The 13210-nt window shown below is 36.2% G+C and overlaps 1 protein-coding gene across 1 annotated transcript; it reads left to right on the forward strand.

Moving 5' to 3' along the window:
• Nucleotides 1–566: 566 nt before the first annotated feature.
• AGMO (alkylglycerol monooxygenase) lies at nucleotides 567–12206 on the forward strand (the record flags this gene model as incomplete). Its single annotated transcript, XM_010082128.1, is given in 6 exon segments — nucleotides 567–632; nucleotides 747–838; nucleotides 1973–2107; nucleotides 2603–2719; nucleotides 10862–10944; nucleotides 12104–12206. Coding segments are annotated over 6 exon segments (596 nt in total), but the record flags the coding sequence as incomplete, so codon positions are not given.
• Between the last annotated feature and the right edge of the window lie 1004 nt (nucleotides 12207–13210).

Consider the following 13210-nt stretch of genomic DNA (forward strand, 5'->3'; position numbering starts at 1 on the left):
CAAAGGGTGTTCCTGTCTAAGCCACGAGCTTTTCTAGGTGAATTCCTTTGATAGGACAGCTTATATGCAAAGACATTCCCTAGAAAACAGATAGAAGCATCAGTTTTCCTCACACTGAAGTTAATCATAATGAAGGCAGAACCAGACATTGGCACAGAAGATAAAGACAGCTGAAAGCCATTAATGACATGGTTGCACATAAAGGAATTTCACATATCTTTTCTTAGGTATAAATTGGTGAAATTTTTTTTTGTTTGTTTGTTTTTAATTTGTCTCTATAAATGCATTTTGAAATGACTTTGCTCTCCAAATGAATCCTTCTATTTCACAGAAATTTTGGGTATGACGCATTTGATTTGTATGTTTGAATCTGAGTAGAAAGAAAGCAATAAGCCTAGTAAGGAAAAAGAAATTTTGTAGACATATAAGGAGTGGTAGGTTAGCTTCCTTTTAAAAATATTTTTAGATTATAAATTGATGATAATTATGCAGATTTCCTTTAATAATTCAGTTGCATGTATTCTTATATATGCAATTACTGGTTTCATAAGTGATTTTTATTATAGGTAGAAATCCTTCCTGCATTGACAACAATTATGGCGGCACGCTCATTATCTGGGACAGGATATTTGGTAAGTAAAAAACAGGTGTTCTCTCTCATGTTTAGTTAGTGTGGCAAAAATATCTATAGTTTTTAGTTTGATCATTGATTTTCTTTTTTTTTTTTTTTTTCCCTCTTCCATCAGGAACATGTGCAGCAGAAGATGCAAAAGTTGTATATGGCTTAACACGTCCAGTAAATTAATTTGATCCCATCATGTTCCAGGAGCTATAGTTTGTATCACCGGTTGATATCTTCAGCAGTCATTCATGTTCAAAAGAAACTCCTCTCTTAGGCACAGTTGAGGCCATCCTTGCATTGCTGCACAGTCCATTAAATTATCTACAATTTCTGCAGTATTTCATTACAAAACAATTATTTCTATTCACTGCATTGAGCATATGCAGAGCTTGTAGTCATCATGAAAATACAATACAGTAAAATTATCAACTAATTACAATGGCAATATAACAGGCCTTGGACTGAATGGTGTCCATTTTGCCATATGCAGAGCAATATGCAGTGAAACACAGACAAAAATGTATTTTTAATCTGTTGTTTGTTTTCTCTAAATATTACTATTTTGTAAATAATCCGATGGTTTAATATCTTTGCTATTTTTACCTCTTCTGCATATTTGCTTTCAAGGTACTCCAGAATTATTTGTGTTGACAGCATTATATAGCAGCCATCATGGTCTCAACAAAGTCTCCAGAACAGGCTGAGTATCGTTTTTTAATTAAAAAAAAAAAAAAAAAAGAAAAAGAAAAAAAGAAGTAAAAGTACTTAGTGTGGTGCTTCCTAGATTTATTAGTACAGGTGTTACTTGAACTGGACAAAAATTATCTGTAAAAACACTGAGGACAGAGGAATACTGAAGATTACAGTTGCTTTTCATGATTGTTTACCCAAGGAGGCATCTTAAAGAGTGAGAAATTCTACTTGCAGGGATGTCTGGGCTGGAAGGATGACCACAGCCTGTGCAGTTATATCCATTCCAGTCAGCTACAAAGTAATTAATTATTGAGGGTATGTTATGTCAAGGTCCCAATAACCAAATTCTAGTTTAAAACTGCCATAAGTATAGCTATACAATGTACCACTGAATACTCTGGATTGATTACAGGAGAGGCAGATTCTCCTCTAGGCAGAAGTAATTGTAATCCTCACTATAAGCCAGGGGCTTGATATGGCTCCTGCCTATTTCAGTCAGGTTTTCTGAATTTATGACTGTCTTCATCTATTCCTAATTTATCCTCTCTACAGACTTTAAAAAATAATTTACTTCAGAGATAAAAATTAATAAAATATAATGTTTAATTAAATTTTTTTTTACTAACGATGAAAAATTGCTTGCTCTCTTTTTTTCAGTTACGTCACTTGGCTCATATTTGGAACACATTTTGGACCACACCTGGATTCTGCAATAAGCTTTCTGTCATATTCAAAGGGCCAGGCTGGGGACCAGGCAAACCTAGACTTGGCCTTCCTGAGGAAATCCCAGTGGTAAACAGAACATGCCCAGGCTTTCAATTTTGTGTAATTTACTTGGACCTCCTAATGCTACTGGATCAATGTTAAAAACTCTACACATGCTATTTTAAATTAGCAAATTAGCAGTCATAAAGCATAGGGGAAGATGAAATGGCAGCAGAAACTGAAGGAAATTAATGTTTTAGCTGTTTTTTTCTCTTTTTGTTTGAAGGAAAAAAAATATATTTTTTATTTATCTTTTCATTATTAATTTCCTAAAGAGATTTTCAAAATTGTTCTATTGAGTACAGTAATTTATCTTTTTCTTTTAGCTGTGAACATACACACACACATGGAGTTACACTCTGTCTCACACTAGGTAGTACGTCAGTTTGGTAGTAGATTATCTTTGTGCAATTATCTATGTCCCTTAATCTTCTTTGTGTTTGTAAGTATAAAGAATACTATGGAATAAAAGGCTGGAGCAGGTCATTGTTGAATTCTGTTAACCTGTTTTGCTTCATACAGCTCACTGTAAAAGAAGTTCCCTTCAATCCAAGTGTACCAGCTTATCCTAATTGCTATGCAATTGTACATTTTGCTGTAGTAATGGACTTGCATACTGAACTTCTTGTTAGAGTGGCTGTAAGTAATTCCTGTCTTTATGAAATAGCACCTCGTGCTAATAGTAATATGGCACACAACACATTTAAATAATGTAGCATTTAGTAGAGGCTCTACAGCCTGACTCATATCCTATTTAAACTATTACAATAATAACTAGAGTCTGTAAAAAGAATCAACATAAGTGGCTAAATATATAATGTTTGATATTATTAAACAATATTTAATAACCATAGTAATTATTTACAGGTGAATATGCTTAAGTTAAGCAATTAATTTAAAAAATCATAAATGTTCCATAGAAGATGTATGTTTCTGCCTCAGTTTCTAAGACCTCATGAGAGGAAAAATATATCTCAGACTTGAAACTATATGGTTTTAAGTTGCTGAGTTTCGTCATATTGTTAGATGCCAATAATGCGGAAGATTGCAAAGGTCTTGCAGTGCTTGCAGGTGGGAAACTTGGTGTCAACATGAGTTCAGAGTTGGAGGAGCAACAGCATTGATAGAAGTACAGCAAGTAGAGGCACATATTTACCACCTCTTGTTTGGGCTGATGTGTTTGGGTAACACGATGTGGTTCCTCCATGCCTACCTGAAGGTGAACTAGGCGGTCATCTCTGCCTACAAGAAGCGAGACATTGACTGCTTCCATAGCTTCACACCCTTCCAACCTCCTTTTCATTCTTTCTTTACTAAAGCTAAAACCTTCTAGTTATGAAGCATAATTTTAATGCATCTAATGTTCCCACAAATCAAACACCTACCAAAACACTACAAAATCTATCAGTTTGACGAAACTCCCTTTGGCCTTCTTCTTAAACTCTTTCTAAGACATCCTTGGTTAAAGAGCAGTCTTGTGTTTGTGTTACTCCCATTGCCACAGACCTGCTGCCAGGATGCGAAGGGCCCCCTGGGTTCTTCAGCCTCTGCCTGTGGACCTGCCTTGTTCTGGCATGCTCACCTGGTGATCTCCAACCCTCAGCCACCGGTGGTTACTGTCCGCTGCCCACCTTGATGGGTGTTGCAGGACAGCACCGTTCCTTCTGGGGCCATGGCCCTGTCCACTGGCTGCCACCAGTCCCCTACCCCTTCCCCATGGAGCAGCCCCTCTCGCTGTGCTCCGACACCTTTGCCCGTGACCAACATGTCTGAATCCAACTAAGAGGCAGATTTCTAGACATAAGTCTCTCTTGCATATTTGACTGTGGCCATTCATGAAGGATTCCAGAGGACTGAAACGTCATTTCAAAGCTGTCAGAAATCTTGTCCGAAAGTTGACATTTTGGTCTTCCAACTCGGACATTCCTCTTGCATCCCAGGGCACAAAGGGCAGGAGAGGGACTCTGTCTGCAATAGTTTCTTTGGACATGTGGCAGCAGGCTTATGGCAGCTCAGAGACCTCTGCATATACTAGCTGCTACCACCCTTTTTTTGGTTAGACATATTCTGAGTAGCACATCAGATCAGCAGAATGATGTAATTTTTGAGAAAAGTTCAAAGAATAAGTAGTTTATGTAACATTCCTGATGTAATATAAAAGCTACCTCAGGCATACTCTTGTGATTAATATTAAGTTATTCTGTGCATCATATTTACCTCTACAAAGGGTCACACTGCAACTGGAGGGAATTTGGAGATTATTAAATCATCTGAGGCTTAGTCCAATCTAAGTAATTTCTGAGGACAGGAAATTAAGCCAAAGGTAAGGATAAATACCTCCAATGTATACAAGATAAACAGTACACGTGATTGCCAATTTTTTAATATTGAGAAAAGCCTCTGCAAGATTTTCTAGATTCTAGATTCCTACATACCAGAAGCAAATCATATTTGCATGGGCATCAAACTAAGGTTTTTTTTCTTTGGTTGGGATTTTCTGTTTTGTTTTTTTACTTTGTTGCTGTTGCCTTTAACAGCAAGAAGTAAGGAGTTTGCTCATGAGCTGTTTCCTGTTTTATTCTTTTCTCTTTTTGACTTTTTTCTGGTCCTGGAAGGAAAAATGGATGATCTGAATTATTTTCACTCCTGATAACTGCAGCTGTTTAAGAAAAGTAACAAGGGAAGTTGAAAAATGCACCCAAGCCCCAGATGATCATTAAATTCTTGCAGTCATGGAGGAAACATTGTGAAGATCCACCATTTATGAACTTATTGTAGAAAAACAAGTAGAAAATTCTTTGCAGAAAACTGAGGGGTAGTAAGGTAGTAAGGTTAAGAAGGAGAGCACAGGGGACAAGAAGCCTCTCATCTCAGGACATAAACCTTCAGTGTGGGTGTGGAAAGTGCTGGTCCAAAGGCAGAGTTCCAGCAGTTCTCTGCAGTACAGTGGGGAAGCTGTCATGAGAAGGAAGCTTGTGTATGAATAACTTTACTTGGCAAAAATCTTTCTTCAATATCAGTTTTCCACTACACTGAGTTATGAAATGTCTATGGATACAACTGGAAATTTCTGTCTGGCTATGAATTATGTCATAACTGGGGCATAGCTCCATAAATGGAGAAAGCTAACTGTTTTCCTCATTTTTAGGTATAAGTTCCATTTCATAATAGCCGTAAGACACAGCACACAGCTATTACATTTCTCAAGTGATTACAGTTACTCAGTGTTTGGTCTCACGCCCTGTGGAAGTGTTAGATTTCTCTATCCATAAAGAGCAACCATATACCTTTAGTCTGAATGACCTACATTTAGCTTATGAAAAGAGCAAAATAAGAAAGAACAAATATATATTTTCCATAGGAGAGAGCATGCAGTGTTTATTTTCTGTATAGGGATCTGCACTACATCCAGAGAATAAAAATTACTTCTGAGCTATGCATATCTAGATCTGATCCAAAGCTCATTGAAGAAATGGGATTTGGATCAGTCCCAGAGAGAGTGCTAGGAGGGTAAAACTGCAGTACATTCAGAGAAAAGTCTCATAGCTCCAGAACTGCATGTGTCACATAAATCAAAGTGAAGTGTACCTTAAACATATTTTGCAGTGTTTTGGTTTTTTTTTTTTTTTTTTTAATTGCTGATAGATGCTGTAACATTTATTATGCTTATAATGCTATGAATATGCAAGCATTTTCAATTAGATGAAAAGTAGTAAGGGATAAGACAGACCTCTTGAAAGCTGAGAGTACAATTAATATATCCATTCAGTACAACATCCCCAAGTACTGTATATGGAATATTGCTAAGAATTTGCAATTGGTTTTAGGAATTCTAAGTCAAAATAAATTCATACAAGGACACATAACAATACAAATTTCAGAGTGTTATATTAGCATTCTTTATTTGAATATCGAAAGTGTCTGATATAAATGACTGCAGGCATCTGTTAACTTATGAAACATGCTGACATCATTCCTAGCAGTTCTTTTGGAACACTGAATGTATCAGGATGAGAAAATGCTTCCATGTTATTCTTCAAAGGGATTAAACCAATATGAGTTATTTGAAATATAAAAGTCAAATTTGAATATTTCCTTATTAATCTAAATACACATTTGGAAGAACAGATTTCCTTTGCTTAAATGAATTATTTTTTTCATTACTAAAAAACCCATAACATAATAATGTGGCATTCTGTTGGTTGCAAAGCCATGTAAAATTACTCCCAAATTCTATAACCCTCCCCCTTTTTTTTAAGGCTCCAAGATATTTTTAAAGCTTTCAATAAAATCAAAATCCAACAGAAATATTTTTTTCTGTTTAATTTCAGCCAATAACCACATTGCAAAGTTGTGGCTGACTTATACTTGGGGAACCTGCTGTGGTCCCACAGGCTTCTCTGTTATACAAATACTCCAGTATATAAATACTCATTTAATGTGTGTATATATATATCCCTGCATATTATCTTTAAGGGGAAGAGGGATGCTAGCAGTAATGAAGGTGTAAAAGGCACATTCTTTTTGCAATGCAACTTGCAGTGTGTAGATTTAATATATGGTGTTTAGTTTAGTGGTATAACCCACTGACTATTTTGTTGATTTTGGTAGAGTAATGCCTAGAAAATGGATGCCTCAGCTGCCAGCATCCACTTCATAGGGTGATATGTGTTTGAAAGTAAATAAAAGAATCAAGGCAGCATGTAACTGGTCTAGTGGAGCTGTAAAGAGAAAGTTATGGAAGCAAATTAGTAATGCTAAATTTTATGCTACATGTGTGGTTTTCTAAAGCTGTTATTCCCAAATGGCATCATGGTGTATTTCAGTGCAAATTTCTTGGTAGTCCTTGACTAGGAGCACAAATGAGGGAACACTTTTGTTTTGCTGTATGTGAAAGTGGTGCGTGTATCTACAGTGAAGGGTAACTTACACCTTCTACTGTCATGGTTCCCAGGGAGGCTTTATGCCTCACCCTTCATCACTCCAGAAGGCTGAAGACTTAAAGTGGAAGGCTGCAGCGCTGTACTGAGGCATTACAGTGCCATGCATTTGTGTGAATCTGATACTAGTGCCAGTTGGTGATTAACTGTGATCTGCGGGTTGTGCTTTAGAGTTCTACAGTCCTTCACATTCTAGGCCACTGATGGCATTGGACCAAAAGAAGTTTTACAAACAGCTAGTGTTCAAAATGTTATGGTTCAAGTAGGAGATCATCTGAAGAGAAATGGAAATTGGCCTGAAAAACAGAATCTGTAAAATATGATCATACCTGGCTTGAGTAGTTGTTATGTCAAAGAACCACATATAGCATTTTAACTGTTTAAAGATAAAGGCTTGTTTATATTTGAGTTTGATTTTCCTAAATTGTAAGGTTGCTTCAGTTCTTCTGATTTACTAACATCCATTAAAATGTATTTCTATTCCCATTTTTTTCTGGAAATCCATGTTTAAAATTTAACTGCAATTTATTAATTTCCTTTCAAGTTCTTAATCTATGCTTTTTTCTTCTGTGGTTAGATGAATGTGGAGAGTCAAATGATAACTCCAGGCTCCAATTTTGCACATCTTAGAGAAAATGTTTAAGAGAAGTATGCAGGGTCACACTCTAAATTCTTGTATTCAATACTTTCTTTGTGGAGAGAAAGCTGCAGTCTGAACTACTATATTACGGTGTCTCTAGTATCAAGCTTATCATTATTTCAAGGTCCATCAACAACAATATAATAGAACAACAATAGTAAAAATTGTTATTGTTTCCTGAAAATATGTTAACTTTAAGAGTAATTTTTATTTTTTTCCTACTCTTCTAGAACTGGCGATTAAAATATATCTTTAAACAAATAAAAAAGAATTGATAGAAGTTATGAGAAAAAACACCACTAAAATCTGACCCAATAGCATCTGTTTTGGAGAAATATTTCCACCATCCACTGAAATCCAGCTTTTAGTGCAGGGACCCAGTTTAACCTCTGGACTTACAGTCTAGCTAATGGCAAGAAATACAGAACCATTCAGAAAGTGCTCTCTCTCCACTTGATTACAGAAAAAGTTTAGGTTAATGACAGGTTTTTAGGCACTTCAGTTAAGGTACTTAAATGAAGGTAGAATGAATCAGCACTTCAGTTTTCTGAAACTGGAATCACAGGGAAACCCAGATGCCTAGGACTTGGTGACTGGTTGTCTAATGCCAGCCAGCTCGGAAACACTGGAAGGGCAAAAAAACATGACATCGTGCTGCTCCTTTAAACTGGAAGTTGGAGTTACCCTTATTCATTCAGAGCAGGTACTGCTGGATCCTTCCTGAAGACAAATGTTAACTTTTGTTGTCTCAAAAACATTGCAGGTTAGTTAGTTTTCCATAAAGTGTGATCTTAGCCATATATTGTAATGTAGCAATTACATGACTTGCTTGAAATTTGGATTTGATGTTCCGTTCTCTTGCTTGCCTGAGGGGGATAGAAAACCTTACATTCCTTTTCTCAGAATAGTGCCCTACCGCTATGGGAACATTTTTAAAGTAGTCTGTAGAGGCTAGTGCATTGCACTGGAAATGCAAAGCAAAATCAGACCCACCTGGCCTGAAGGACTAAGTTTAAAAAACAGTGTAATTCTCTAACTTAAAAGTGAGGACAGTCTCTGAGGAGGAAAGTCTTGAATCCCATCCCTGGTTCCCTGGCAAACTCCTTTATTTGACAAGTAACAATCATTGAAAAACATATCAAAGCATTTCTAAGAAATTTATGGGTGAGTTCCCTTATGCCTGTGCCAAATCATGTTTTTCTTTGCTCACTTCTTGAATTTTTGTATGACCCGGTTTCTACAGGAAGCTGAAGTGGGAGTTGAACTTGCTGTGGCTAGATGAGCAGTTTAAGAATTACTTCTTTTATTAAACTTAAATAGAGTCTGTGCCTGATTTTCATAAAAAAGCTCTCTCCAAAAATCTAGTCACTTCAAAAAAAATTGTTTTGTGTTAACGATGGAAAATCTTTTAAACTTACGATAGCTGGGGGATTTTTGGATTCTAGAAATTGAAGTTTTCAAAAAAAACACCCTCAGTTTAATCTATTATTGACAAATTTTAAAGCTTGTATTTGGAATTTGCTAATGTATTCCAAGTGATACAAACCCTAATAAAAGATTAGAGCCCATTAGAGCATTTTTTTTCTTTCTTGACTTAAATGACAATCTCAACACATAACTGCTATACTGAGTCCCCCTCAATATCTAGCTCAATATTCTGTCTCCTGTGATGGTTGATGGCAGATGCCCAGAGTAAGAGTGTAATAAAAGTGTAAAGAATATCCTTTCTCAAGGTCTATATATAGTAGTATATATAACCTCAGTCTGAGGTTTTGTAAGTTTATAAGGAGGGATGGAACAGATTGGAAATGTAGCAATGCAGTAATGAGTTTGATCTATCCTGATATAAATCTGGGCAACAGAGTGGCTTGACAGGGGTCATTTGTGAGAAGTGTGTTCTGGCTTGTAAAGTGGTGAGGCTGCTGTTTAGCTCGCTCATTGCTGGGGTTGTGTTTTCTTTGTGCAGTAACTGTTTGTTAAGGATATCTAAGTAGGTGCTTGTGATTCTTCAGTAAAACAACAGAAACCTGCCCAGCCTGAGTGTGTGGTTTGATGTGTTTTGCAAACATTGGCACTGTAAGTTCACACAGCTGTAAAACTTGAGCATATCCTCCTGTGGCCTCCCACGCTCACAGATACTTACCTTAGATCTCTTCAAGGGGTAGAGGCCACCACTGGAGGAAGTTGGGCATGTCACCGAGTGGGATTCATTGAAATCAGGGCAGACATTCATAGATTTTTATTTTTCCAGTGCCTGCAATCCTGAAGTGCAAGATGTTGTTCATAAACCTTATTGCTATTGAAGCCAGAAAGGATTCCTATAACTCAGCCAGATCCACTACTTTTGGTTTGGGGTTTTTGTTGTTTTTTAAATGAAAAAACAAAGGCTATTCAAAACCAATATTTGAAAGGAAGTCAGGGAGGGAACAAGAAAACTGATTAAATATTTGATTTTCAAAGGCAGCTGTGCAGAATACAAAAAATATTTAATAAATGAAAAGAAAAAACTCAAACTTCACAATGAAAATAATTTCTGCTTTCCTGAATTTTGTTTATATAATTTCAATTCAAATTTTAAGGACATAAATCCTCATGCTCCCGTTCATCCAAGTACTAACACACATGTTAATGTTTAAAAGTGTTTTAAGTCTGATTGAAGTTAATGATATGAGTTGCAGAGTTTTGCTGAACTGGGAACCAAGTGTCAAGTTGTCATGAAGAGACAACATTAATTTTGTTTCTTCGTAAATCTGGTCATATTGTCATGTCATGTGAATTCTTGCTCTCACTGTGAATTCTTATTGGTTTTGGTAACCATTTGGATTCATAGATGACTATTGTAAAGACCTGGTAACATAAGATGAAGAAAAAGAACAGGGCTGCTGGGATTTTTTTCTAGAAATAAGTTTGTTCCCTCTTGGGTGGAGGCATAAGGGAATCAAGTAACTTTGGGAAAACGCGTAGTGCAGAAGGGAATACTTAAACATTATTTTGGAAATACAGCATTCAGGAAACAACTGTAAAGGTGGTTACTCCAGATAAGTGTTCTATCCAGACAGACCAGTTATTTTTGTTGTAAAATTTTAAGTAAAAAATTACTTTAAAAGCAGATACTAACATCACTGAGTGAGGAAGTTGAAGCTACTGTTCTGTTAAAACTCAGTTTCTCTCAAAATGAATTATTTGTCTACTTTTTAACAGATTATATCATAGGGAACTGTTGTCCTGCAAATTGGCTTTATCATTCTGTCCCTGAAGTCTTTTGGACTACTTATGGAGAACAGGTAACATATAAAACACTCTTGGTTTTTTTACTTCTCTCATTATGCATTATTTGTCATTATATGGAAATCTCAAGTGTGTTAGAAATTATATTGATAGAGAAATATAGATACACTTGGACACATATGTTGCTATCTGTTGACTGGAAAATAATACACAGCTAGCCAGCACCTAGACCCAGGAGTTGTTCCCATAGCAATTACTGGCTATATCTATATTGTCACTTACAGAAAAGTTATGGGGTGGACTAGGCATGTCACCCTCTGTGCTTGCATTTCTTGGGTCTGCATCTCTGAGTCTGGGACACTGGCAGGCCAGTGAGACCTGCAGGCTCTCCCAGTGCTGCTCAAGCTCAGACAGCACCATGTTGTGTCTGTCCTGTGTAGCATGCCGTAGGTGTCAGATTCAGTGATGGTATATGAAAAGTACACAGTGTAGCTCAGAGTATTCCCAAAATCAAGTGAAAGACTAAATTTAATCAGTACAGATTCAAATCAAATTGGATCTTGAATACTCCATCCCAGTGAGATGTACACTATAGAAGTAGTCCATACGGGCACTGTGACCCTACAGAATAGTAAATGACAGCTACAGTTTCTTACAAAGAGAATATATGCTCTGCCAGAGCAGAAATGTGGAATAGGAGCTTCCTTTGAGATTAAGGTGCCAGTGCCACTTTGCACCTGCTGTTCATTATGTTTTCAGAAAGGAACACCTTTCACTTGTGCAGACAGAACAGTTCATTTCAGGATAGATAAAAATCTGTCAATATGCCAGAGATGTGTATAACTCAGGGAGTTAATAATGTATATTAGTAAAAATTTAGAGAAATAGACCCATGGAAAAGATTCTGAACTACTCGTGGAGCACTATTCAGAATTTTGTTGTTGTCATTTTTGAGATCAAAAGACAATAGCTATATATGCAGCTACATTTGTAGGAGCTCATATATAGTTTGTGAGTATGTGTATTCTCACCTCCAGTAAATTCAGTGTTGTAAGTCCATGTAAGGTGTATACTATAAAAACTTAACTACAGGGTTAAGAAAGATGACTTGGTGTAAGTGGAGCACATCACAGACTATTTCTACATTCTCTTTTTCTCTGGAGTTAACAAAGAAGAAAAGATTGAACATTAATCTGAATTACTTCCCATTTCTAGGCCCAAAGCAGGAATTTTGGCAATCATCCACTGCTCAGTCTTCAGTGTGTACAAACTTTGCTACTTAAAGAGTCAGTTTTCTTCCTTGGGCTATGCATATGAGGTAAGACATTTATTTTGAAATGTCTGTGCTGGTGACTCTAGGTTTTTTATCTTTTTTAAAAAAGCAGAAACACTAAACATTTATATTTTAATTCCTTGTTTTTTTATTATACTATTTGAGTAGATTATGGATTTTTTTTCTTAGCTCCTTATTTCTCGCTTTTCATGATTCACTTGTAAGAAAATTATTGGATTTTGCTATGGAGATGCCAATTTTTATTGAAAAAAGTCAGGAAAGTGTATATTTGCCATTTCTTGCAAAAATAATACATTAGTGGCCATAGGCTTTGAAGTGAATAATAGAAATGTGTTACTGAATTTGAATTTATTAACTCACCTTTCATCGGACAAATCTCAAAATGCTTGGAGGCTGGAAGAGCCTTAAATATAAAATATTTTGTTCTGTATTTATGTTGTACCTCAGAAAGAGACTTTTAGCCATTGACAAAGATAGGATACTGGCCTAAATAGTCCTTTTTTTCTGGTTAAGTAGGTTGCTTTTGTGTGCTTAGGACTTCTTTTTAGCTTGTTTGTGACTTTTGCTTTTTAATCTACTTTTTGCTTTCTTCAGTACAGTTGGTATTTCATAATAACTCTTTTAATATTATCTGAGTTAAATAACACTGAATCATTAATATGATTCTGATGTGAGTGACATTCCCAAGCTACATAGTGCTGGTTACCAGCAAAGACACTTACCAGCAATGTTATGAACGGGTTGCTAGACCAGTAGAATTGTTATCAGAAAGTTACCTTCTGGCTTAAAACCAGAAAAAATGAAGTAAAACAGTAGGGATTGAGACTCAAACCAGGCTCAAAATGTTTCCTTTGACTTGAAACATCTGCAAAATTTATAGCAACTTTCCTAATTGGAGGCTTCTGCTAGTGGTGCTTATTCTCCAGCTTTTCTAAAAGATCCGGCAATAGGAGAATGGAAAAATATCTTATGCTACTGTGGGTTTTTTTTTTTCTTTTGTCTTGTGACCTGGGATAGGAAAGAGTAAC

Source organism: Pterocles gutturalis, unplaced genomic scaffold (genome assembly GCF_000699245.1).
Source record: "Pterocles gutturalis isolate BGI_N339 unplaced genomic scaffold, ASM69924v1 scaffold14559, whole genome shotgun sequence".
In the NCBI taxonomy this organism is placed as follows: Eukaryota; Metazoa; Chordata; class Aves; order Pterocliformes; family Pteroclidae; genus Pterocles; species Pterocles gutturalis.